At 37.7% G+C, this 27,556-nt stretch overlaps 1 protein-coding gene across 1 annotated transcript; it reads left to right on the top strand.

Annotated features, from left to right (window-relative positions):
* Positions 1–4,989: 4,989 nt before the first annotated feature.
* LOC140008870 (uncharacterized) lies at positions 4,990–27,059 on the top strand. The gene is made up of 8 exons (XM_072053773.1): positions 4,990–5,392; positions 5,654–6,130; positions 6,584–6,876; positions 6,925–7,062; positions 7,186–7,398; positions 7,944–8,645; positions 24,994–25,305; positions 26,985–27,059. Exons 1-8 carry the CDS (start codon positions 4,990–4,992, stop codon positions 27,057–27,059), a joined length of 2,613 nt encoding a protein of 870 aa, XP_071909874.1.
* Positions 27,060–27,556: the final 497 nt, after the last annotated feature.

Raw genomic sequence — 27,556 nt, 5'->3', positions numbered from 1 at the left:
AAATTAGGGTTTTCGTGTTTTTCCGCCGGATGAATTTTTGGTATGGAGCAAGGATCAAATTTGGTGGTTAAAAGTGACTTTTAAGTGAGAAATAAAATGTGATTAGGGGCAATGATATAAGGTTAGTGAATAGGAAGTAAAAACCCTAGTACGTGTGTTTTTAAGAAAAACGGCGCAAACCGACGGGTCCCGCGCACTACCGATTGAACGCACCACTTGACCACCACTTTCTTACCATACAAGCTTATTGATACTTCAGCAAAATATCCTCTTATTTTCAGCTAGGTTTGACCGAATTCTAAGGCTAGAATAACAAGGAAAAGAAAGAGAAAAATGAAAGGTGGTGGTGGCGACAGGTGGCGCTTGACCAAGAGTTAGTCTTTCTTCTTATCTCCAAATTTTGCACCTTTCCTCTTCATTTTTTCTGTGCTTGGCCGAACAAGAGAGGGAGAGAGAGAGCAAGAAAGACAGCCATCCTACATCTTGATTTCCATCTACAAAGTAAGAAAACAAAGAAAATAAACCGATTAAACTCACCTTTGAGTGTTTAGTTAGTGAAGTGTTGGTGAGATTTTGAAAGCGAAAGCTAGGGTTTCACTTGGTGGACACTAATCAAGGTAAGGATGCTGATTTCTCTAATTCTTACTTTCAATCTTGTGTAAATTAGCTTAGCAACTCAAGTTGGTGATGAATAACGGTTGTAGCATGTCTTGGGGGTTGTTTTCTTGTGGACATATGAGTTAGGGTTTGGGGGGAATTGCTGCCAAACTTGATGTATGATTGATATATGTTGTATATAAGATTATATAAGGAGTTTTGGTAGTGTTGGAAGTAAGAAATCAAGAAAGGTTGCATTGAAATCAACAAATTCCAGATTTCTGGAAAAATTTTCCCCATTCTGTCCGGTTTTGTAGCCTCATGTTAGAGGCCGAATTGGCCTTAGGTCAAAACATGAAAGTTGTAGAGAATGGTATTTTATAGCTGCCCACAAAATTCAGCTCAATCGGAGCAACGCAGCTTGTGAAAAGATGAAAATACCCTTGCTGATCTAGGTCACTTTCCAGAGTTCCGCGTGGACAGTTTAGTCCTTTTGGTTGAGTTTATTCACTATAATCCGTTTGGATTTAGCCTTTCACCAAAACATGAAAGTTTCAGTGCCCTGTCTTAGCTTTGTAACGCCACCAAGAACGCCTTAAACGGACCTTGGTAGACTGAGATATGGTCACCTGAATGCAGTGTGGTCGATTAGCCGAATAGTTGAAACCAGGTTATGTGAGTTGGGAATTTGATCAGGTTACATTGAAAATTTGACTAAGTGACCTTCATGAAAGTTGTAGGCCTTCGTCTTAGCTTCGAAATGGTATAAGCTGTGTATCAATCCGATAAGCGTAGCCTCGGATATGTTATTTCCGCAAAACCCGTCAAATCTGTCTTTTGTAATTGCATTTCCGCACTTGAAATTAGCTTAATCTTTGTTTGTGTGTTGTTGTGAGCCTATGGAATGGCTATTGAACTGAATTTGTGTTATGGATTTGTTTAGTGTACAATGTTGGATTGGATTGAGTAAGAATGAAGCCATAAATGGCTGGAAATTAGGTAAACACAAAGGGCATGCTGCCCGAATTTACGCTCGAGGGCTATAGAAATACCTTGCGACTTGGGTCGAGTTGAGACGACTAGTACTTGAGCCATCTAGGACTTTGGCTATCTTGAATCGAGGGTTATATGTTAAAACCTAGTTGAACTTGTACCCTTGAGGAAAAGACATAAGGGCCAATGTAAACTTGTTTTCCTTGTACTTTCAACTCAAGTGTTGTTTTCGAGTATATATGCTACAAAACCTTACGATTTGAAAAGCGAGCAAGTGTTTCACGAATGTCTTCCAAATGAATTTCAATTGGTCGATTCTTAATGAACGGAACGTTTAAGTTTCGAATCCTATTCGTGTTTCAAAGTTCTCAAACTGAATTTTTATCGCAGATCTGGACTCCAAGCCTGGAGTATAATTGAACGTGAATACTTGAAGCGCTATATTTTGGTGAGTGCTTCCAAATATCCGATTGTACTTGATACATGTGTTCCTTACTTGACTTGTATGATTACATGAAAATGAATGATAGGGCAAGGGTGTACTTTACCGCACTTGCCCTAATATGACTTGTTCTTGCTATTGATTATACTTGACTTGCTTTACATGCACTTGAGATATGTCTTGCTTGGAATTCCAGAAACCCTGTGGCTAGTTAATCGAGTCGAGCCGGCAAGGGCCTGGTCGATTACATAACAAACCCTGGGTCACTTGAAATGTCGAGTGGAGTGTCATCTCCTCGACTAAACGGTATACTCGAGTATTACCACCCGTGTTTCATGTGGCGTGCGGGCTCGGAAAAGGGGGTTGATTGATGGACGGAGATTGGCGTGTAGTGGAGTTTTTATTTGGACTTGATATTACTTGAAAGTTGACGGAGTGTCAACTACCACTTGACCAAGCTGGAATGGAGCCGTGATATGGGTTGTTGTATCCTTACATGTGAATGTGAACCTGATATTACTTGGCTAGCTGAAGTACTATTTTTCTGATTTGACTTGTTTGCTCGCTATTTCATTATTACTTTGTTATCACTTGATTTGTTGATCAATTTGATATTTGGGAATTTCACTGAGTTTTGGCTCATCCCGTTAGTTTGTTTTCCTTACAGGGGTACGAGTGAAGCATGAGACGTGTAAAGGCTAGCGTAGTCTAGTTGTTCTTGATTTTGTTTTGAATTTTGACTTGTACTCGCGCTATCCCTCGAATGGATTGTTTTGTACTTGGATTGTATACGTTTTGACTAGTTTGAGTATATCGAGACTTTGTACCATGTTTCCTATCCATGTATATTATAAGCTTGAATCGTGGATGTTATTTATGGTTCATGAATGCGTATGTACGTGATTCGCATGAGCTCGTGAGTGAGTCCTGGCGAGAGCTGGGCAGGCGGTCCGCCGAACCCTTTGGTACGCCTTAGAGGGAGGTGGGGTCGTCACAGGTGGTATCAGAGCCTTGGTTGTGAATTGATCTGGATAGATTGAGTGCTTGATGTGATAGGCTAAGGTTTTATTCTTGAGTTTAGCCTTTAGCCTTGTTTTCTACGTGATGAGTACTTACTTTTGCAATGTTATTTGCAAATCTAGGTTATGGCGGGTACTGACGCCTCTGGGAGTGCTGGACCGTCCCAGCCTGCGCCTACTGACATACCGACCGAGGTACCTACTGACGCGCCTAAGGATGCTCCTACCGACGAACCGCATTTGGAGGGGCCTGTTTGTCGCGTGATTACATATCAGGAGGGCCCCGATGGGCCAGTGCAGCGATGGTCCCCAGTGCGCAAGATCTGGCTTTGCGATTGCTGGAAGACCTACTCCTACCCCGATCGGGTAGTGCTCGCTGTGGACGACAAGCGGAGACGATTGGCTAGTGCCAATCGTAGGTGCCAGACGGAGATTGAGCGTCTCCGGGCTACTCTCCGAGATCACGGAGCTAGGATCCGAGAGCTGGAGGCCTCGGTATTGGAGGAGCAGCAGCGGACCGATGCATTCCGCGAGCAGGCCCAGGCGACTTTCGGACGTCTCGTGCGAGTGGTTGCGGCTATTGGAGACCGGACTGGCCACATTCTGACCGAGTGTGAGGCCCCTGTGGACGATGTTCTCCAGGACTTGGCCGGAGGTGGCCAAGCGCCTGTAGCTCCTGGCGTTCCTGGTGCTCCTGGGGAGGATCCTGAGGAGGACCCGGAGGAGGAGCCGAGCGCGTCCTTGGAGTCTGTGGGGTCGGCGTCTAGCCGAACCACTTGTTAGAGTTGAGGGAGCTTCTTTTGTGAGACAGTTAGGAACATAGTAGGACGACACGTTTCTTTTGTTTTGACTTAGACGTGTCGCGGTGGATGTAAATAGGGCTTTTGTTCTATGTTCTTGGGCTAGTATAGCCACTGACGTGTTTAGGTTGGCATGTATATATGACTTGTTTGCTATGTATATAAAGTGCTTGTTTCTTACGTGTTTATTTGCCTCTAATTATCTTGCTGCAACGTGATAAATAAGCCATACCTTACCCTGTTTATATGTTTATAGCTGCTGATTAACTCTCGAAACATGGAAGATAAAAGAAGTCGGACCAAGAAAGCTAACCGAGAACGCGGTTCTAGGCGAGGCCGTGAGGGTGAACAAGCACAGGAACCGGTGCCAGAACCGAGAGAGGAGAGGCAGGCAGCGGTTCAGCCACAGCCTGAACCCCAGGCGGCAGGGGGAGATCAAGTGGCAACTGCCATTCAACAGATGACTAACATTCTGACTCGGTTAGTGGAACAACAGGGTCAAGCCCTTGTAAACCAACCTAGGGACCCCGATATGGGGCAGGATAGAGCCTTGGAGAGATTTTAAAAGTTCTCCCCACCCAAGTTTTTAGGAGGGCCAGACCCGTATGAGGCTGAGAAATGGCTGGAGGCCATGATAAATATTTTTGCTGCCCTAAACTATACCGAGGAGAGACAAGTCCAATTCGCTGTTTTCCAGTTTAAGGGGCCAGCTAGGGTTTGGTGGAATGTAGTGAGGGCCAAGTGGGAGAGAGAGGGAACTGCATGGACTTGGCTAAACTTTGTACGGGACTTCAATGAAAAATACCTTCCACCCATCGTCCAAGAGGAGAGAGAGGACGATTTCATCAAACTCCGTCAGGGGATGTTGAGTGTAACTGAGTATGAGACTCAGTTTACAAAGTTGTCCAAATTTGCTCCCGAACTGATAGCTACAGAGTCGAGAAAAGTACGGAGGTTTATACAAGGATTGAATGTGGAGTTACAAGAAGCCTTAGCAGTTGTCCAAATTAATACTTTCACGGAGGTTTTGGAGAAGGCGCTGAGGATAGAGACTGCTAGGGCGCAAATGAGAAATTTCCATGCTAAACGGAGAGGGGCACCTAGTGGAGTCCAAGGGTCAGTGCGAGGTGAACGGAGCATGCCACCTGATAAATCCGGTCGTGGGGCTGGAGGTGGACGGTTCTCGAGCACATCTGGGAGAAGTGCTCCGAGAGGAGGTGCCCAGAGGGGAGGCCAAGGTGGTAGGGGCCAAGGTAGAGGTTTTTCCCAGGGAGGCCAAACCTCCACTCCCCGAGTGACGTGTGGGTATTGTGGGAAACCAAACCACACCGAGGATGAGTGCTGGAGAAAGACTCGAAAGTATCTGAGGTGCGGAGGTGTGGATCACCAGATAGCCAATTGTCCGCTGATCAGTGACACCCAATCGACTGCCAGGTCAAACCCAAAGTCGATTAATGCTGGAGGGGCCAGGTCGAGGGTACTGGCTAGAGTATACTCGCTGGATCAAACAACCGTGCCTGAACCAACAAAGGTGGTAGAAGGTACAATCCTTGTTTTTCACCGATTAGCTAGAATTTTGATAGACTCCGGTGCTACGCACTCTTTTGTTAATCCTGCATTTATGCTTGGAATTGATTTGAAAGTTGAAAGGTTACCTTATGACTTAGAGGTAAGAACACCTATGGGTAATCAAATCTTGCTTGCGAATGAGGTATATAGGAATTGCGATATTTGGGTTGGGGAACGAAAATTGATAGTTGACCTTATTAGTCTAGCCATCATGGGGTACGATGTCATTCTAGGTATGGATTGGCTAGTTCATTATCATGCTCGAGTAGACTGTAGGATGAAAGTGGTTGAATTTTGTATACCGGGGGAGGCAACTCTAAAGTTAGACGTGAGGGGTATGATAGCCTCTTCTGCGCTTATTTCGGGCATAAGGGCTAGGAAATTGCTTCGTCGTGGGGCACGTGGATACCTAGCTTTTCTAATTAATACTCCGGGAGAAAAGACTAAGTTGGAAGACATGCCAGTAATCAGTGAATACCCGGACGTATTTCCAGAGGAATTGGAGTCTCTGCCACCCGAGAGGGAGATTGAATTTAAGGTTGACCTAGTACCCGGAGCAACTCCTATTTCGAAAACCCCTTATCGTATGGCACCTGCTGAGCTTAAGGAGCTAAAGGTGCAATTGCAAGACTTGCTAGAACGGGGGTTTATACATGAGAGCGAATCCCCGTGGGGAGCTCCAGTGTTATTTGTTAAAAAGAATGACGGAGGTTTGAGGTTGTGTATTGACTATCGAGAGTTGAATGCAGTAACTATTAAGAATAAATATCCCTTGTCCCACATCGATGAGTTGTTTGATCAGTTACAAGGGGCCGTAGTGTTTTCTAAATTGGACCTGCGCCAAGGGTATTATCAATTGAGAATTAGAAAGGAGGATGTGCCAAAAACGGCATTTAACACTCGGTATGGGCATTTTGAGTTCGCAATAATGCCTTTTGGTTTAACCAATGCCCCAGCAGCATTCATGGATTTAATGCATCGAGTGTTCAAACCTTACTTGGATAGGTTTGTAGTGGTGTTCATTGATGACATCTTGGTGTATTCGAGATCAAGGAAGGAGCATGAACAACACTTGCGGATAGTGCTGCAAACTCTAAGAGAGCACCAACTGTTCGCTAAGTTCAGTAAGTGTGAATTTTGACTGGAAAAAGTGACATTTCTAGGTCACATAATTTCAAAAGATGGCCTTGCTGTAGACCCGGCAAAAGTGGAAGCTGTAGCCAAATGGAAGCGGCCAGAAAATCCCACAGAGGTGCGAAGTTTTCTAGGTTTAGCAGGGTACTACAGCAGATTTATAAAGGACTTCTCGAGAATTGCAGGACCCTTGACTAACTTGACTAAGAAACAGGGAAAGTATATTTGGGATGTTAAGTGTGAAAGTAGTTTCCAAGAGCTTAAGAAACAACTGATTATGGCTCCAGTTTTAGCGTTGCCTAGTGGAAATGATAGCTATACGGTTTATACCGATGCTTCAAAAGAAGGGCTAGGGTGCGTGTTGATGCAGAATAGGAATGTGATTGCCTATGCATCCCGAAAGTTAAAAGCTCATGAGCAGAATTACCCGACCCATGACTTGGAACTTGCAGTTGTAGTGTTCGCTTTGAAGAAATGGCGACATTATCTCTATGGTGTAACTTTTGAGGTTTATACGGATCATAAGAGTCTTAAGTATCTGTTTTCTCAGAAGGAGTTAAACCTAAGACAACGTCGGTGGGTAGAGTTCTTAGAGGATTATGATTGTACAATTAACTACCATCCTGGAAAGGTCAATGTTGTAGCAGATGCTTTAAGCCGGAAAGCTCAATTAGCAAGCTCCATAGTGAGAGAGTGGAGCCTGTTAGAAGATGTCTGTGAGTGGAAATCTCGTTTGGAACTGAAGAAGGTAATTTTTGGAAATATTGAGGCAAAATCGGCATTGATGGAGCGGATCAAAGAGAGCCAAGTGAAGGATCCAATAGTGCAAAAGTGGGTGGAAAAGGTGAAGAAAGGGGAGTCACCTAATTTTAACCTAAGCCCTGATGGAATCTTAAAATTTCGAAATCGTGTCGTTGTACCTAGGGATGAGAAGTTAAGGAAGGAGATTTTGGAGGAATCACACCGCTCTAGGTATACGGTGCACCCAGGGAATAATAAGATGTACCAAAATCTTAGAAGTCTGTATTGGTGGGAGAATATGAAGGCAGAGATTGCCCAATTTGTACAAAAGTGTCTTACGTGCCAGCAGGTAAAAGCTGAGCATCAAAAGCCATCAGGTCTATTGCAGCCTTTAGAGATCCCTGAATGGAAATGGGAGCACATAACGATGGATTTTGTGTCAGAGTTACCACGAACACAAAAGGGGCATGATGCAATTTGGGTAATAGTGGATCGATTAACTAAGACTGCACATTTCTTGCCAATAAATATGAAATATTTCTTGGAGAAACTTGCTAAACTTTATATGGATGAGGTGGTAGACTACACGGGGTACCAGTGAGCATTGTATCTGATAGAGACCCTAGATTCGTATCCCGATTCTGGCAGAAATTACAAGAGGCTCTAGGAACTAAGTTGAGTTATAGCACAGCGTATCACCCACAAACTGATGGACAATTTGAGAGAACTATTCAAACTCTTGAGGATATGCTGAGAGCCTGTATTGTGGATTTTGGAGGAAGTTGGAGTCAATACTTGACCTTGGTTGAATTTGCATATAACAATAGTTATCATTCCACTATTCAAAAGGCCCCATATGAAGCCTTGTATGGACGACGATGTCGATCCCCAATCCATGGGGATGAAGTAGGGGAGAGAAAAATTATAGATCCGGCCACTATACCATGGGTTGAGGAAGCCTATGAAAAGGTAAAAGTAATCCGCCAGAGACTTCAAACCACCCAAAGCCGTCAGAAAAGTTATGCCGATTATCGGAGAAAGGATTTGAAGTTTGAAATAGGGGATAAAGTGTTCCTTCGGATCACCCCATTGAAGGGAAAGATTAGATCAGGAAAAGGGAAAAAGTTGCAACCACGCTATATAGGACCTTTCAATGTACTTCAGCGAATAGGAAAGGTGGCTTATCGACTTGAGTTACCAGTTAGTTTGTCTAGGATCCATGACGTTTTCCATGTTTCTTTACTTAAGAAATACCATCCGGATCCGACTCACATTTTGCCACCCGAAGACGTTGAACTTGACGAGTCCTTAACCTATGAAGAACGACATGTTCAAATATTTGATCGAAAGGTGAAGGACCTGAGAAACAAGCAGATTCCTTTAGTAAAGGTTCTATGGAAGTATCATGAAGTGGAAGAAGCAACTTGGGAGCTAGAAAAGGACATGCGAGAAAAATATCCCGACCTGTTCTTGACGAAAGGTATGAATTTCGAGGTAGAAATTCTTTTAAGGGGGAGAGAGTGTGAGGACCCGCAAATTTCTTATATTTTTCCTCAAAAATGCCTTTTATTTGAAATTATGATTTACTAAAGCCCTACTACCCCATTTGTTCCACAATAATAATAAATAAACCTAGAAAGTAGAGTTTCACTTTTGGTTTCAAGATTGGAGCAAAATTAGGGTTTTCGTGTTTTCCGCCGGATGAATTTTCGGTATGGAGCAAGGATCAAATTTGGTGGTTAAAAGTGACTTTTAAGTGAGAAATAAAATGTGATTAGGGGCAATGATATAAGGTTAGTGAATAGGAAGTAAAAACCCTAGTACGTGTGTTTTTAAGAAAAACGGCGCGAACCGACGGGTCCCGCGCACTACCGATTGAACGAACCACTTGACCACCACTTTCTTACCATACATGCTTATTGATACTTGAGCAAAATATCCTCTTATTTTCAGCTAGATTTGACCGAATTCTAAGGCTAGAATAACAAGGAAAAGAAAGAGAAAAATGAAAGGTGGTGGTGGCGACAAGTGTCGCCACCTAAGGATTTCTTGACCAAGAGTTAGTCTTTCTTCTTATCTCCAAATTTTGCACCTTTCCTCTTCATTTTTTCTGTGCTTGGCCGAACAAGAGAGGGAGAGAGAGAGCAAGAAAGACAGCCATCCTACATCTTGATTTCCATCTACAAAGTAAGAAAACAAAGAAAATAAACCGATTAAACTCACCTTTGAGTGTTTAGTTAGTGAAGTGTTGGTGAGATTTTGAAAGCGAAAGATAGGGTTTCACTTGGTGGACACTAATCAAGGTAAGGATGCTGATTTCTCTAATTCTTACTTTCAATCTTGTGTAAATTAGCTTAGCAACTCAAGTTGGTGATGAATAACGGTTGTAGCATGTCTTGGGGGTTGTTTTCTTGTGGACATATGAGTTAGGGTTTGGGGGAAATTGCTGCCAAACTTGATGTATGATTGATATATGTTGTATATAAGATTATATAAGGAGTTTTGGTAGTGTTGGAAGTAAGAAATCAAGAAAGGTTGCATTGAAATCAACAAATTCCAGATTTCTGGAAATATTTTCCCCTTTCTGTCCGGTTTTGTAGCCTCATGTTAGAGGCCTAATTGGCCTTAGGTCAAAACATGAAAGTTGTAGAGAATGGTATTTTATAGCTGCCCACAAAATTCAGCTCAATCAGAGCAACGCAGCTTGTGAAAAGATGAAAATACCCTTGCTGATCTAGGTCACTTTCCAGAGTTCCGCGTGGACAGTTTAGTCCTTTTGGTTGAGTTTATTCACTATAATCCGTTTGGATTTAGCCTTTCACCAAAACATGAAAGTTTCAGTACCTGTCTTAGCTTTGTAACGCCACCAAGAACGCCTTAAACGGACCTTGGTAGACTGAGATATGGTCACCCGAATGCAGTGTGGTCGATTAGCCGAATAGTTGAAACCAGGTTATGTGAGTTGGGAATTTGATCAGGTTACATTGAAAATTTGACTAAGTGACCTTCATGAAAGTTGTAGGCCTTCGTCTTAGCTTAGAAATGGTATAAGCTGTGTATCAATCCGATAAGCGTAGCCTCGGATATGTTATTTCTGCAAAACCCGTCAAATCTGTCTTTTGTAATTGCATTTCCGCACTTGAAATTAGCTTAATCTTTGTTCGTGTGTTGTTGTGAGCCTATGGAATGGCTATTGAACTGAATTTGTGTTATGGATTTGTTTAGTGTACAATGTTGGGTTGGATTGAGTAAGAATGAAGCCATAAATGGCTGGAAATTAGGTAAACACAAAGGGCATGCTGCCCGAATTTACGTTCGAGGGCTATAGAAATACCTTGCGACTTGGGTCGAGTTGAGACGACTAGTACTTGAGCCATCTAGGACTTTGGCTATCTTGAATCGAGGGTTATATGTTAAAACCTAGTTGAACTTGTACCCTTGAGGAAAAGACATAAGGGCCAATGTAAACTTGTTTTCCTTGTACTTTCAACTCAAGTGTTGTTTCCGAGTATATATGCTACAAAACCTTACGATTTGAAAAGTGAGCAAGTGTTTCACGAATGTCTTCCAAATGAATTTCAATTGGTCGATTCTTAATGAACGGAACGTTTAAGTTTCGAATCCTATTCGTGTTTCAAAGTTCTCAAACTGAATTTTTATCGCAGATCTGGACTCCAAGCCTGGAGTATAATTGAACGTGAATACTTGAACCACTATATTTTGGTGAGTGCTTCCAAATATCCGATTGTACTTGATACATGTGTTCCTTACTTGACTTGTATGATTACATGAAAATGAATGATAGGGCAAGGGTGTACTTTACCGCACTTGCCCTAATATGACTTATTCTTTCTATTGATTATACTTGACTTGCTTTACATGCACTTGAAATATGTCTTGCTTGGAATTCCAGAAACCCTGTGGCTAGTTAATCGAGTCGAGCCGGCAAGGGCCTGGTCGATTAGATAACAAACCCTGGGTCACTTGAAATGTCGAGTGGAGTGTCATCTCCTCGACTAAACGGTATACTCGAGTATTACCACCCGTGTTTTGTGTGGCGCGCAGGCCCGGAAAAGGGGGTTGATTGATGGACGGAGATTGGCGTGTAGTGGAGTTTTTATTTGGACTTAATATTACTTGAAAGTTGACGGAGTGTCAACTACCACTTGACCAAGCTGGAACGGAGCCGTGATATGGGTTGTTGTATCCTTACATGTGAATGTGAACTTGATATTACTTGGCTAGCTGAAGTACTATTTTCCTGATTTGACTTGTTTGCTCGCTATTTCACTATTACTTTGTTATCACTTGATTTGTTGATCAATTTGATATTTGGGAACTTCACTGAGCTTTGGCTCACCCCGTTAGTTTGTTTTCCTTACAGGGGTACGAGCGAAGCGTGAGACGTGTAAAGGCTAGCGTAGTCTAGTTGTTCTTGATTTTGTTTTGAATTTTGACTTGTACTCGCGCTATCCCTCGAATGGATTGTTTTGTACTTGGATTGTATACGCTTTGAACTAATTTGAGTATATCGAGACTTTGTACCCTGTTTTCTATCCATGTATATTATAAGCTTGAATCGTGGATGTTATTTATGGTTCATGGATGCGTATGTACGTGATTCGCGTGAGCTTGTGAGTAAGTCCTGGCGAGAGTTGGGCAGGCGGTCCGCCGAACCCTTTGGTACGCCTTAGGGGGAGGTGGGGTCGTCACACATTCACCTTTCTTCTTCAGCTGTTTTAGCTCCCATTCTTCAGGATCCTTCCACTCGACTTCACTTTTTGTCAATTTACTTGAGAACCCCTTACTAGCAGCCCACAAAACTACTCGTTGACCTCACTGCCTCTTTAAATTTGGAGGAATGCACCTGCAGCAACCCCTCTTCCTGTTCGTACCGCTGCCACCCACTTCCCTGCACTTCTTCTCTTTGCAACTAGCTCAATTCACCTACTTGTTCAAACTGTTCTTTTGAACCCACTGATCCCATTTGCTCCGACAGCTTGTGCCATCTCTTCCTCACAAGACCAAGGAACCGGAAAAGAGTAAGGATGCAGGCGCTAGTTGACATCAGGCTCTCTTCTCTGTTTTGTCAGCTAGTGATCTCTTCCTTGTAATGATCTCTAATCTGTTTTGTCAGCTAATTGCAGAAGATTAAATCAATGTGACAATTATACCCTGCTGGTCCACGGGAATTGAGTAAAATGCAATGAAAAGTCCTACATTCGAAGTAAAAAACTAGTTCAAGGACTAAATTGGTTAAAATATTTCATTAAGGACGAAATTGATTTAAGTGAAAATGTTTAGGGACCAAATTGGCGAAATTCCCTTAGAAAAATAGTAGGTTAGATTTACTCTGAAAAGAAAAACCCCAATACAATCGAAGTAGGATGGGAGGAGTAATTTTTTCTGGAGTATTTATTCTTTTGTTTCTTTCATACATCCAATACATATACACACACACATATATGTATCTGTATGTGTATATGTACATGTGTGTGTGTGTGTGTGTTTGTATGAGGCATTATCACGAATTTTGATAGCTAGGCATTGCCTATTGGTCCAAAAGGTTCCCTTTTGCATTCTCGCAAACACCGTTTGCATGAATCTTTAAGATCTGATAGTAGAACCATTCAAAATACTAAGAGATATAGGAAAATTATTGACGTGTGCAGGGTATAGATATAACAATTAGCTCATCCACAGTCAAGTTTTACATTTATAAATTCTAAATACCCTACACGCGATTTTTCACAAGTATACGAGTCGAGAGCGAGTATATGGTATTAAGGGTCGATCCCACAAAGAAGAGTTTCAATTACCGATAGTTTTCGAAATCCTTTATTATTTAGACTATAATCATGAAGTAAAAGTAATAAAATTAACACTAGAAAACTTCTAGAGGTATAGAATTCCTTACTACTCTTGCAAATGAAGTTACCAGTTACGTAAATGTTATTATCTTGGCTAGTCATGGCATAATTTCCTAATGTATGTGAAACCTACTCTTGTAGTAAATCAACTATACTTGCAATTAAGCCATATCTACTCTCATGGTTATGAAATTAACTACAAGCTTATTTCTTCTATGAAATTACATGAAACAAGTCACTAAAAGCCACAAAGATACTCCTCTATTCTCGTGAGTGAACTCCCTAGATTTATCACCTTCTTGAACTAATGTTAAATTCCAATTCTCATTGCAAACTTAACACTTTTAAACAATTACAATTAATGGCCGGTTAATCATGATTAGAAAAGTAAAAGTAATAAATAACTTGCTCAGAATAATATCATCAAACAACCAAATAAACATTACTAACAAGATATAGAAAGTTCATCCATAACTCTAGGCATAAACTTTAACTAAACATGAAGAAAAACAAATCCAAACTTGTATTATAGTTAAACATGAAATTAAATACAAAAGAGAAAGTGATAGGAGAGATATCACCCTTGTCACATGAGCTCTAACTTTCCATCTTTCCTCTTCAAATCTTCATCCAAATTTAACTACAAATACAAGAAGGAAAAACTACAATAACTACTCTATACTATCCTAACTAATGAACTAAGGAAATTCTAGTGAAAGTCTACATTTTTGTGGAGTTCCTTTAATCTTCCAAAGTTGTTAAAATATTCTCCAAAGGCCTCTATTTATAGAGGATTCAAGAGCCAAATGAGTTGTTTCTAGTTGTCATCTTTGACTCTTGAAACTCTTATGAGTTGTTTTTCCAGCTTTCCAACCTTTTCTTGATCAGATATAGCCGGAATTGATAGCTAGAATTGAGTTGGAAAAGTTGTGTGAAAGCAGGTCAAGTTGATGAGCAAGTTGCAGAAAATAGAAAAGAATACGCGACTTCATCTTGCGTATTGGATAGTCGTATTTTCACTTCAGCACGACTTCAATCGATATTTTCTCAATGATGGAGAAGAAACTAACTCTGTGGACTGAGATACGACCAAAATACCATTAACTGGTCAGAGCTCTATTTTAGCTTTCAACAGCAGAGTTGCACTTCTGTATTTTGACTTTTTGACAATAAAAATGACTGAACTGAACTTCAATGTCTTCATACAAATGTAGATCTATTTCTTAGGTTCAAAATGGTATAAGAATAACCTCAATCCAATGCTTGTAGCTCTAGATATTGCCAAAATATCACAAGGTGTCAAAACTATCTTCACTTGAATTTCTTCCTTTGAATGTTTTGCACTTCATGTCTTCTTTAAACCACTTCAAATCATCAATAATCATCTAATTATCTTCTCAAATCTCTCCAATTGATGATTGAATCCTTAAAACTATAAAAATATGAAGTTTTTACCCTTAAAATCCATAGAAATGCAATTTTGACACTTCAAACCATAAAATGCATATTGTCACTAGAAACTTTAGTTAATTAGCTATAAAAGTAGTTAAAGCACACTAAAACTAACTAATAAAACACACTAAAAACACGAAAAATATATACTTATCAAATACCCCCACACTTGAACCATTGCTTGTTCTTAAGCAAGAAAAATACAAACCAACAATGATCAAACATTTTAAACATAAACATATGTGCACCATTCAACTTCATTTCCTCAAAAACAAGGTAAATAACTATTATGCAATCATTCATTAATCCTCAAGTACTCATAATATTTAGTAAAGGAAAGCTAATTATACCCTAATTATGCTAATTCATCTCAATTTGTCCCCTTCACCCAATGTCACAAGTAAGTAACTCATATGGCCAATAAAAATGCTATTTAATCCCATAATCATTTTCTTATTCAACTTAGAGAGGGATTTATCCATACAATATAACTAAATATTACTCAAGTAGTGAAAGTGCATTTTGACATGAAGATCGATATTTTTCGATGAAAATCGCCGGTTACTCAACACTTCACATACTCAAGTAGTTTAACATACTTTTAATTCGAGTATCGTTTTACGTGAAAGTCAATATTTATAGATGAAGACTCCCGGTTACTAAGTACAAGAACCATTGGAGTAGAACAAGTCCTATTCTCTTTTTTTTTTATCTTTTTTTTCTTTCTATTTTTCCTTTTTCTTTTTTTTAAAGTAAGCCTCTCAAAAGCATAATCATGAGAAGAGTGTTACACTTATTAACCATATTAATCACTTAACTTTGTAAAATCAAGTAAAGAGAAGAAATTTCATCAAATATGCAAAATGTAGGCATAATTTTCTCTACTTTACAAGATATTTTCCTATAAATGTACAAATTATAATCACATAATAGTCATTTCCAAATTAAATTAGAAAAGAAGCTTTCAAGTCACATACATTTATCTCAAAAGTAGAAGGAATTTGAATTGCTAATGGTATACTTGTTGGCCTTTGGATAAAATTGAAAAAATTTGGGGCATTTTACAATTTTGAACAAGATTTTAGAAAAGTTTTGGCAGAGTTTCCTCTTATAAATAGACAAAACTCCCTGCCAACAAACCCAGTTTTGAACAAATTAAAGCACAAGAAATATTTTCAGGCAAGTCCTGAATGTGCTGAAATATTTTCAGCACAAGTCCTGAATATTTTCAATCACAACTAACATATATAATCTCAATTCCCCCCTCCCAACTTAACATGCACATTGTCCTCAATGTGTAAAAAGGGAATCAAGATAAAGAAAGTAATTTTCCCCTATTGTTGCGATTGAAGTACCAAAGCATTAAGTTCACGAGCCATTGTCCACTTATCTCCACAACTTCATGAGGTCCATTGGATAACTATTAGTGATAGAAACCTAAGAATGGAAAATGAGAAACAAAGGTGATAACAAAGGCATTAATAAACATATAACGGTGATCCGTGACTCATACGCCTTTGTGGTGGTGATGTACCTATAGAAAATACGCAACACACTACTCAAGGTACAAGGAAATATGCAAGGAAAAGAAGAAGAAGAGAATGAACAATGAACCCATATTTTTCTTTTAAAAAGAATCCTAAAAATGAGAGTTCATAAAGCGCGGCCTTGAAGTCACATTTTTATCATTCGTGTTTTCTATTATAATTTTGCTGGTCCAAATACGAGACTTCTGAAAATGCAACTTGAAGTCGCGTTTTGAGGCTCACGTTTTCTTCTTATATTTTGTAGAAATGAATACGCGACTAGAGGTCGTGTTTTTCTGCGCTCGCATTTTCTTCATTCTGCAGTTTTCTACAAAAACTTCTTAACGTTTCAAAAATTATGTTTTTACCCCAATTACTCAAAATGCATCCTAGGTCATTTTTTTGCCAAAGTATTCAATGCACGCACATGTAAAACAATCAAAACATGCATTTTAACCCTTATTAACAAATTAAAAACAACTTTTACTCAAATCGAGGGGTAGAGTTTCTTGATCGAACTTCGCCTTTTTCACCTCATTTGGTCACTTCTGCCTCTATTTCCCAAACATATGAAAGAAAAACAACAAAATAATTTAAATACATAATTTAAACATAAAAATCACGCCAAATAACGTAAACGTAAACAAACATTGGGTTGCCTCCCAACTAGCGCTTTTGTTTATAGTCGTTGGCTCGACTATTTAACCTCATTTTTCAAGGAGGTTTTATCAATGAATAATCCACCATTTTAGGTCATGGTGGATCGTTAAAATGTGACTTTATGACAAAAATCACATATTCAAATGATAAGAGAGATGGAAGTGACTTACCTATCTCAAGTGTTTCATAGATATTACCTTGAATATGCACCACTTGAGAACTCACCAAACGAACGTCCACATGGCTTTCTTGGGGAATAATTAAAACTTGTACTCTCAATGCATTCCTCAAGAGGGGTGAAAAATGAGTCATTAAGGCTCACCTCTTGAGGTTCAAGATTAGCTCCAAAGGTACTATCATGTGTAATAGACTCTTTTTAATTGAAACACAAATTAGATTCATCATTTTGATCAAAATGCAATCCATTTTCACTTGCAACATACTCACCATTCATGCTAGAGTCATAGTGCATATCATTCGAAGAAATAACTTCACACAACTCATGCAATTGGTCTTGTATTCTACCAAAGTGAGAAGCTAATTCATCTAACATTTCCTCAACCCTATCAAAACAGTCGGAGGTTGCATTAGCTAACCTTTTTATAGCTAACTCCCAAGATGACTTAGAATCGTTAGCTAATGATTCACTTTCTAATTCCGAAGGTGAAGGTGCATTAACTAACCTTTCTATTGCCAATTCTCAAGATGGCTTTGATTCATATTGGACATATTCGGGTTGGCAATCATAAAAACATGGAGAATCACTATAATTACATTGATTATCCCAATCATAAGCATGAGAATTATCCCAATTAGCACCATATTGATCAAAACAAGGATTGTAATGCCCTAATTCATCAACATAATCCACATTTTGTGCTTGCCTATATGTATGAGTAGCGTGATAACCTCCACACAAGTCATAAATCACATGATAAGAATTAAAAATATTAATATTCCTCGTTTGCTCAAGCATATTCATAATAGTGTCCATTTGAATTTTTAACGTTATAACATCAAATTTAAACTTTAAACACCTTAAACTAATTTCAAAAGACATATCTTCAGTAATTTCATGGTTACCTCTATCCATGGAGCTTTGCATGTAGTAACTATCCATTGTTGATCTTCCACTTCTCAAGCATTGTCTCCTCATGTTTTCTACTCTCCAATTGAACCCCTAAACATGCATTCAAAAACAACTCAAAAACATTTTTAGTCAAGAAGAATAGATAAATCGACACATATAAAACATGTAAATAAAGACTCAACTAGACACTAAATATAACAAACTAGACACTAGACACAGTAAAAACAAGAAAAACAAGTAAAAATATCTAAACTAATAAAGTTACTCTTAGCACTGATATTGACAAATTTTCCCCAGCAACTGCGCCAAAAACTTGATATGTGCAGGGTATACATATAACAATTAGCTCATCCACAATCAAGTTTTACATTTATAAATGCTAAATACCCCACACGTGATTTTTCACAAGTATATGAGTCGAGAGTAAGTATAGGGTATTAAAGGTCGAGCCAACAGGGAAGAGTTTCAATTACCGATGGTTTTTGAACTCCTTTATTATTTAAACTATGATCATGAAGTAAAAGTAATAAAAATAACACTAGAAAGCTTCTACAGGTATGAAATTCCTTACTACTCTTGCAAATGAAGTTATTAGTTAAGTGAATGTTATTATCTTGGCTAGTCGTGACGTAATTTCCTAATATATGTGAAACCTACTATCGTAGTGAATCAACTATACTTGCAATTAAGCCATATCTACTCTCATGATTATGAAATTAACTACAAGCTCATTTCTTCTATGAAATTACATGAAACAAGTCACTAAAAGCCACGAAGGTACTCCTCTGCTCTCGTGAGTGAATTCCCTAGGTTTATCACTTCCTTGAACTAATGTTAAATTCCAATTCTCATTGCAAACTTAATACCTTTAGATAATTACAATTAATGGCCAGTTAATCATGATTAGAAAAGTAAAAGTGATAAATAACTTGCTCAGAATAATATCATCAAACAACCAAATAAACATTATTAACAAGATATAGAAAGTTCATCCATTACTCTAGGCATAAACTTTAACTAAACATGAAGAAAAAAAATCCAAACTTGTATTATAGTTAAACATGAAATCAAATACAAAAGAGAAAGTGATAAGAGAGATGTCACCCTTATCACATGAGCTCTAACTCTCCATCTTTGCTCTTCAAATCTTCATCCAAATCTAACTACAAATACAAGAAGGAAAAACTACACTAACTACTCTATACTATCCTAACTAATAAACTAAGGAAATTCTAGTAAAAGTCTACATTTTTGTGGAGTTCCTCTAACCTTCCAAAGCTGTTAAAATGTTCTCCAAAGGTTTCTATTTATAGAGGATTCAAGAGCCAAATGAGTTGTTTCTAGTTGTTATCTTTGACTCTTGAAACTCTTATCAGTTGTCTTTCTAACTTTCCAACCTTTTCTTAATCAGACACAGGTGGAATTGATAACTAGAATTAAGTTGGAAAAGTTGTGTGAAAGCAAGGCAAGTTGATGAGCAAGTTGTAGAAAACAGAAGAGAATATGCGACCTCAGAAATACGCGACTTCATCGCGCGTATTGGATAGTCACGGTTTCACTTCAGCACCACTTCAACTGATATTTTCTCAACGATGGAGGCCAAACTAGCTCTTGTATAAAACATATATCTCTGAGTTAGCTTTCCAATACCTCAAGAATCATCTCATTCGGCGCTCTGTGGATCGAGATATGACCAAAATACCATCAACTGGTCAGAGCTCTATTTCAGCTTTCGACAGCAGAGTTGCACTTCTATATTTCTACTTTTTGACAATGAAAATGATTGAATTGGACTTCGATGTATTCATACCAAATGTAGATTAATCTCTTATATTCAAAATGGTATAAGAATCACCTCAATCCAATGCTTATCACTCACGATATTGCCAAAATACCACAAGGTGTTAAAACTGTCTTCACTTGCATTTCTTCCTTTGAATGTTTTGCACTTCATGTCTTCTTTAAACCACTTCAAACCATCAATAATCATCCAATTATCTTCTCAAATCTCTCCAATTGATGATTGAATCGTTAAACCTACAAAAACATGAACTTTTTCCCCTTAAAATTCATAGAAATGCAATTTTAACACTTCAAACTGTAAAATACATATTTTCACTAGAAACTTAGATAATTAGCTATAAAAGTAGTTAAAACACTAAACTAACTAATAAAACACACTAAAAACATGCAAAGTATATACTTATCAATTATATAGTTAGAGTTTCAAGCCAACACATAAATAACCCCTATGGGATATGCTAAAAGGAGTTTTTGGGTGGATTAGTTCAAAAGTATGTCAAATGGCTTCCTTTATCTCCGAAAAGGTTAAAGAATCCGCAGATTGTGTTAGGTGATATTTTTTGTTATTCGTTTGAAAATACAGCCAAAAGGATGGCTAATAGATCAATTTATAGAATAGTGGAAATTTTTAGGTGCATCAAAAGTTCTATATATTCAAAAGCTCCGTCAAGAGTAAAATACATATAGCGAGAAAAATTGTTATCTAGCAGCTGTTGAAGAGTTGGGTTATTCAGAAGTTGTTGAAGTTCTAGAGCTCCATAAGGGGTTCTATATATTTTATTGTGAAAAGTAGTGTTATCCAGTTGATAATGGCTAATTTGTGATATTTTTTAATGTGTTTCACATTATTTTTTAGTCAATTTGTAAAGTTAAATGGTACAAGTTGTCCATTTTTTGTCACTAATTTGCACCGTCAATTGATAGATGAATTTGTTGTGATTTTCTCATTTTAGATGGAAAATCTCTGTATTTTGTAGGTAAAATGATCAAATTCACTTGGAAGTGAAATGGTGATCTAAAGCGAGGATTAGAAGATTGAGAAGTCACAATAATATCTAAAAGAGATGGTACAATTCAAGGATGAAAAGCCAAAAAAAAAAAAAAGAGAATCCCTCGAGGGATTGGTCCGAGGGATTCCTGGCAGCTGCGAGTAGTCAACTTGCATGATTTTTGTTTTTTTCTCCATTTTTCATAAGACAAAAGGGACAACTTGTACCAACTTTTGGAGATTCTAGGAGCTTCTTTTTTTGACACTTTGCTCCGATAATGCAAGGCCAAGAATATATACTACCTAGTTCTTATAGTTTTGAGAGTTTTGAGTTCTAATTAGCTTGAGAGAAGGGAAAGACTTTGGAGAAGAAGAAGAACAACCAAAGGGTTGTGTCTTACCCTTTGAGGCAACAAGCCCTTAGCAAATGTAACTCTCTTTATTTTCCCTTGTTTTAATGTAGGTTAGTGTAGTAGATTCTAGTTGTGGCTATCCATTCTTGTATTGGTTCAATAAGGAGGTCAAGGGAGATGAAAAAGGAGAGTGTCAAGAAGTTCTAGTGACAAGGGCTTTTTTTTCCACATCTTTATATTTGTATTGAACTCAATGGAGATGTTGTTTGTTATCCTTTTCCTTTAAAATTCCTTTTTATTATTCTCCTGCTTTTTTTTTTGTTGTTAATTTGTCAGAACTTTTGTGGATATCCATAATTTGGGGGAGAAAAAAGCATATGCACAGAGATTCTAGTAAGTACGATCATTCTAGTAAAAAATAATAAAAGATGCCACTATGACAGGGGTCGAGCCTGTGCAATAATAAAAATAAAACCTAAATACCACTAAAAGCAGTCAATAATTAATTCTAGGTACTGGAGCAGGGATCCTAGGTGTATAATGGGTTACTTGATTCACCCTGTTCTCGAAGAGTTTGTTTAATTCGATATACCAGAATTAATTAGTTGACAAAATTTACTAAATAGTAGACAGTGGCAAGTAGGGTCGTCTCCTCAGGGACTGGGGATATTTGTCTCTTTGAGATTCCAATTGATAAAGGAGGATTTTATCGGACTAAAACTAAAAACAATTAACCAATTCAACTCAAAATAAATAATTAACTAGCACGAATATAGCAGGAATTAAATCAAGAATAGATAAATTCTAGCCAAGGATACAACTACTCAGACACAGTCCATTTATCTGATCATTGATGCAAGAGAGGTTCACTTAATTTATTAATAGGCTAGCTATAGTCGCCGATGAACTCTAACAACCAATTTTTCCTTAATTTATTGATAACCAAACCCCTAACCAGAAAATACTCCTAGGTACGACCGTAAGAATTAATTTTTCAATTGCATTAATAACTAGAAAAACCTAACCCTAATCAATAACACGCTACGAGGGTTATTTAAATTAGATTGCACGTTCTCTTATATTAATCAATCAAACAATTACGGATTTAATTGACTAAATTGGCACGAGATTAATAAATCACATTGAACATCGAGCCCTTGATATCCAATTAATAAAATAATCCCATGAAAATTCAAGTAGACAACGTGCAAATATTAATAAATTGAGAGAAGCGTGAAAACTAATTAGATCTCACAGATTTTCTGGACTGCGCCGTTGAATTGAGCCTTGACTAGATAGAAGGCTTAGCCACGTCGTATAATTAAATCTCCACGCAAATTAATTGATTGCAAAGGCATTGCATTTTTTACTAGAAAGCAAGGAATAAAAAAATATTCTTCCCGTTGAGAAATATTGTCGAACACCTGACGTGCGTTAAAGGCCAGTCCGAAGAAGAAAAAAACTGAAAACTATGCTAAAGGCTAAAAATCTTGCCGTCTGTACATTTGTGTTCCTTGAAAGCCAAAAGAAAATTGACTCTCTCTATCCAGGTGGTCCCTACCGAATTTAGAGTGCAACTGCAAGAAAGTCCAAAGGCCCCTGAATGTTTCCTCTTTTCTAGTTTCCTATTCCTAGTCAAAAACTCCAATACTCAAAACATTTCTAAAGGAAATGCCATCCGTCTCTAGCATTCCGTGGGCCAGGCTTGTCAGGTTTTCTTTTGGAGTCTCCCAAATTTGCATCCAAAAGTCCCTATTTTTGTAGTTGTCTGCTCCACTCCCTGAAATTAAGTCCAGATACCAAATATGAGTAGATATCAACAATTACCACAATATTTGACAGGGACGAAAGGGAAAATTAATAATAAAATTACTAACAAATAATACCCTATCAATTCCCCTCACACCTAAATCATGCTTGTCCTCAAGCATGGGGACAACTCAACTCAACAATGGCTAGCTCTCACGTTATCTATGGCCCGCTGTGCTTACACCAAAATCAAGGTTTAGTGGCTAAGTGTCAAGTCATATCTCTCCCGGTTAGCTCCTAAGTTCATAGACTCGTCCAATTCATGGCTAACTCGCCTAGGAAATCCAAATATTAACACTACAAGAAATTTGGTCATTAGTGACAACATTTCTCAGTGATGAAAAAAAATTGTCACAGAATAGGGTCATTTAACCATAATACGGCAAGTTGTCACAATTGAGTCAAGGAAACCAACACATCAGTGACGACCTTGCATTGTTGTCACAATTCGATTCCCGCCAGGAGTCACGGAGAGAGCGGGAACTGCAATAGTGACAACTTTCTAAAAGTCGTCAGTATTAATAGCACTTTCTTTGACAACTTTGCTATTGTTGTCACTGATAACATTATATAGCTGTTAGTGACAACCTAGTCTTATCACTGTTTGATTTAAAATATTTATTGTTTTTTGCAACTATTAATCCTAATTTTTTGTAATCATTATGTGTTCTCTAATGATTTTTAACTGTTGTATACTTATGAGCCTCCTTATTAGTTTAATTTTCTTGTATATGTAATAACTTCATTAGAATAAAAAATAATTAAAAAATAAAAAATTCATTAGTGTAAATAAACTTGTGACTACTTAACTTAGAATGATTATTAGTTAATTTGATATGAATAAATAAGAGTTTTCAAATTGAACCGATTATCGAAGTGGATAAATCCTAAACTCCATAGTTAATTAACTAATACACTTTATGTATTAGTTGAATTGTGCATTTTTTTCTTATTTGAAGATAATGGATTAATAGTGAAGTTTTATAAATAGTAGTTATAATTGATATAAAGTTTTAGCACCTATAAGAACTAGTTAAATTTTATTAAAATGCTTTTCCATTTATATGAATTTAAAAAGTTTTGCCACTCATACTAAAATTTTTAAAATTGTGACACAAAAATAATGAATAAAAATGAAATCTATATTTCAAATACAATTATAAAAGACAAAATTGCACCAATTTTTCTTGTGTAAAAAGGGGGAATTATGATGTCCAAATCTAGTTAAAATTCAAGACAAAAACAAAGTGGCGCAATTTTAAAATTCAAGGCAAAAAAAGAGGCGCAAATTTGTCCAAGTCTCTTGTACTGCGTAGATGCAAAACAATAACTTTCCTAAGTGTCGAACTCTCTCTCAGACTCTCACAAATCACCTCACTTTTACTTAGCCCGTCAGCCCACGATCACCTCTACCTCCACGGCTCCACCTCCACTTCCACTTCCATTTTCACCTCCACCTCCACCTCTACCACACTCTCGATCTCTTCGACAATTGACGACCAGTGAAGTACCGTGGCTCTTTGGCATTGAAGACCAAGTAATTCTCCAAGTCTCTGCAGCAAAGGTTAGTTCTTTCCTTCTGTTCTTTGTCTCTAAAATAGTTTGCAAATATTTTGGCCCTACGCTTGTTTTTTTTTTTTTCTGAAAATTTCTACCTGCATTCTTGTTGAACCTGTATTGAGGGTGTAATTTTATGGTTATTTACATGATTAAACTTTTCATCCCCTGAAATTTTATTGTATCCTCTAGATTAATTGTATCCTCTGCTTTTTGGCCCACTTGGGAAGGACTTGCTGCTTCCCAACGATTTTTTGTACAAAATCAGCTACGGCTGGACTTGGTAGGGGGAGAATTGAATAATAAATACCAAATTAGATGAGGCAATTAGACAAGCTTTAGATGAGGCATAATAACATACTCATTTACCTCAAAATATTCATTGCTTCATTCTTATTTAGAAAATTGTAGGTTTTAAAATCCTTCTGTTGTATGTCTTGATCCCACAAAAAAGTTACAGGGGAAGGGGTTGGTTGCTGCCAATCCTATTGCTATGTTGTTATGCCAAGATTGGCTAACGGTTAGTTGACGAGTTAAAGAAATTAGTAGATGTTCTGTCTCTTATCCTTGAAGCAAGCTACTTCCAAAAGGGTGGTTCTACTAGCAGCGATGATTGTAGTTCATTGGAGACTTGGCCTTCAAAGAAAGATGCAGGTCACATAATTGAGTTTATTACTCATTATGTTGCCCGTGAAAGAGCAAAGGTCTCTAGAGATATTTTAAGTCAAAATTTGGAGTATTTGACATCAGAAATTAGCTTTTCACCTAGTGTCTCTAGGCAGAATATTGAGATCCACAAAAGAAGAGAGAAGCAATTGCTTACACTTTTAGAGGTTGTACCTGACACAGATTGGGATGCTCCTTACCTGTTGCATTTGTGTGAAAGATGCCAGTTTCACCAGGTATTTCACATGCTGATGAAAATAATATCCATTGTTAGGCAAATCCATGGATATCGAATAAGTCGATTGTAATGTTTTATGACCTTGTTCAGGTCTGCGGCTTAATTCATTCAAACAGATGTTAGTACATTGCTGCATTGGATAGTTATATAAAAGCTGTAGATGAATCCATTCATGCCTTTTCTTTTATCCATGATATGTTGCGGCGACTGAGTGAGACTGATTCAGAAGCCTTCCAAGCAGCAGTCTTTCAAGGATTGGTGATCTGGTCAAATTAGACAGGTAATTTTGTGCAAACTCTGATGGTAATTTCTCAGCTACACTCTCACCCAGAGAGCCTTTTTCTTTATTTGAAGACACTTGTTGAAGTTCACACAACTGGAAATCTCAAATTTTCTTGCTTAAGAAAAGATGGAATATCAGAAATTTTCTTGTCCATCACAGTCTTTCTGAAGTTTTTGTAGTATATTTTGTATTTACTGGGGAGGGGCAGTTTTATACATTCATGGTCCTCATATCAGAAATGACTACCCCAGAAATCAACATGAGATGGCATCTTGATATTTCTGGATTGAAGAGGTCCAATGTCTACCTAATTAACGGTGTCTTTATTTTTTTTGGCTGGCTGATGGCAAGGATTTTGTTGTTTGTTTGCATGTTTCACCATGTTTACATTCACTATAGTCAGGTCATCTAGATGCATTCAGTTGGTTATTTTCTAGTATTTGTTGTGCCTTGCGCTCTTTCTATCATGAATTTGATGTGGTTTGGTAAAATTATCAAGGGGCTCATAAAAATGTTAGCAAAGAAGCAGTGAGGAACAGTAATGCTCTGATTTCTTCTATTACCACAGTCAAATTTTTCCCTCGCGTTCCTACTTGTACAAATCTATAGGAGAATGCCTATAGAAAATAGAGAAAGATTAGTTCAACTTTTGTATGTGATCCGTGCAATTCAACTTTGGTTACTTAAGTATGGTGACGTAGTTTATACATATGTTATGCCATTGTGGATGGGTAATTCCTGTGCTTTTTGGTTCCAATTATCATTTATGTTCTTACCTTAATTATCTTTTATTTCTCCATGCAATTCAGTTTTGGTTACTTAAGTATGGCAAAGTAGTTTATACTTGGGAGTAGTTTTTGATTTGAAGTGTAATTTTAAATGGTTTTCAGAGTATTCTACCTTAGGGCATAAAATAGGAATGGTGACGAGGACAGGGTGCTTGTTTTTCTTTCTTGAAAAATAAATGTACCTGATAAATCAATAGCCTATCTGATGCCACTGGCTATGAGGTAATTTTTTTCTCAACAAATATATTATTTTTCATAGTTATGTTCAGCTTATTATTTACTTGAATTGATGACGAGTATTTAGTTTGTTAGATTTGAAGCAATACTGAATTCTTGAAGCTAGGAGGGAGTGTTACAGATAGAGTGGCAACGAAGATTATCGAAGAGGTGACTTAATTGTTTTTGTTTAATTTTCTGCTTCTAAAGTTATCTTATTTGACTTTGAAAGTTTTGAACTTTGGATCTTTCATTACAGAAATTTGTGCTCTCTAAGCTTAGCATATGTTGTTTTGAAATATTGAAGTGATTTGAGTTTTTGTATGATATGATGGTGCTATTGAGGTAATGTGTTTGAGCATAGTGATGAGTTCTGACCTTGGATGGTAGCTATTAAGTCTTGCAATTTACAGTATTTACTGCTTTAACAAGCATTTACACGGCAATGCCAATGCTTTTCAGTAGCTTTTAGTTGTTTTTGTGATTTGAGTAATTTGGGTATATGGATTTTGATAATGTTAATATTGTTTATGCAATACCACTCCATGTATTCATCCTCTAGTGGTTTGGAGAAATGGGTTGTAAAGATTGAGCAACCCATAGACATCTTTCTCACGATACCCATTGCATCAGTTTCTCTTATATAAATGAGGTACACATTGCCTCAGTTTCTCCTATATGAATGGATAGCTCGACATCTTGTATCGTGATTCACATTACTTTGGTTATCATACTGGACACGTTGTATCCTTTGCTATGCATTACTTTGGATTGTTTTGGTTTAGTTCAGTTTAGTTTATTTGAATGTTTAGCTAAGCAAGCGAATCAAAGTTGCTTTTCCTTTAGTGTTGTGCTTGTAGTCTTATCAATTGGTTATATTGTTCATAGAAGTACTTATACCAGTGCTTGTTGCATTATCAACTTGATATATTATTCCTTTGAAGCTGAAGTTTAATAGCAGT

The sequence above is a fragment of the Coffea arabica genome, chromosome 6c (genome assembly GCF_036785885.1).
Source record: "Coffea arabica cultivar ET-39 chromosome 6c, Coffea Arabica ET-39 HiFi, whole genome shotgun sequence".
In the NCBI taxonomy this organism is placed as follows: Eukaryota; Viridiplantae; Streptophyta; class Magnoliopsida; order Gentianales; family Rubiaceae; genus Coffea; species Coffea arabica.
This window is presented reverse-complemented; position numbering and strand designations above follow the sequence as displayed.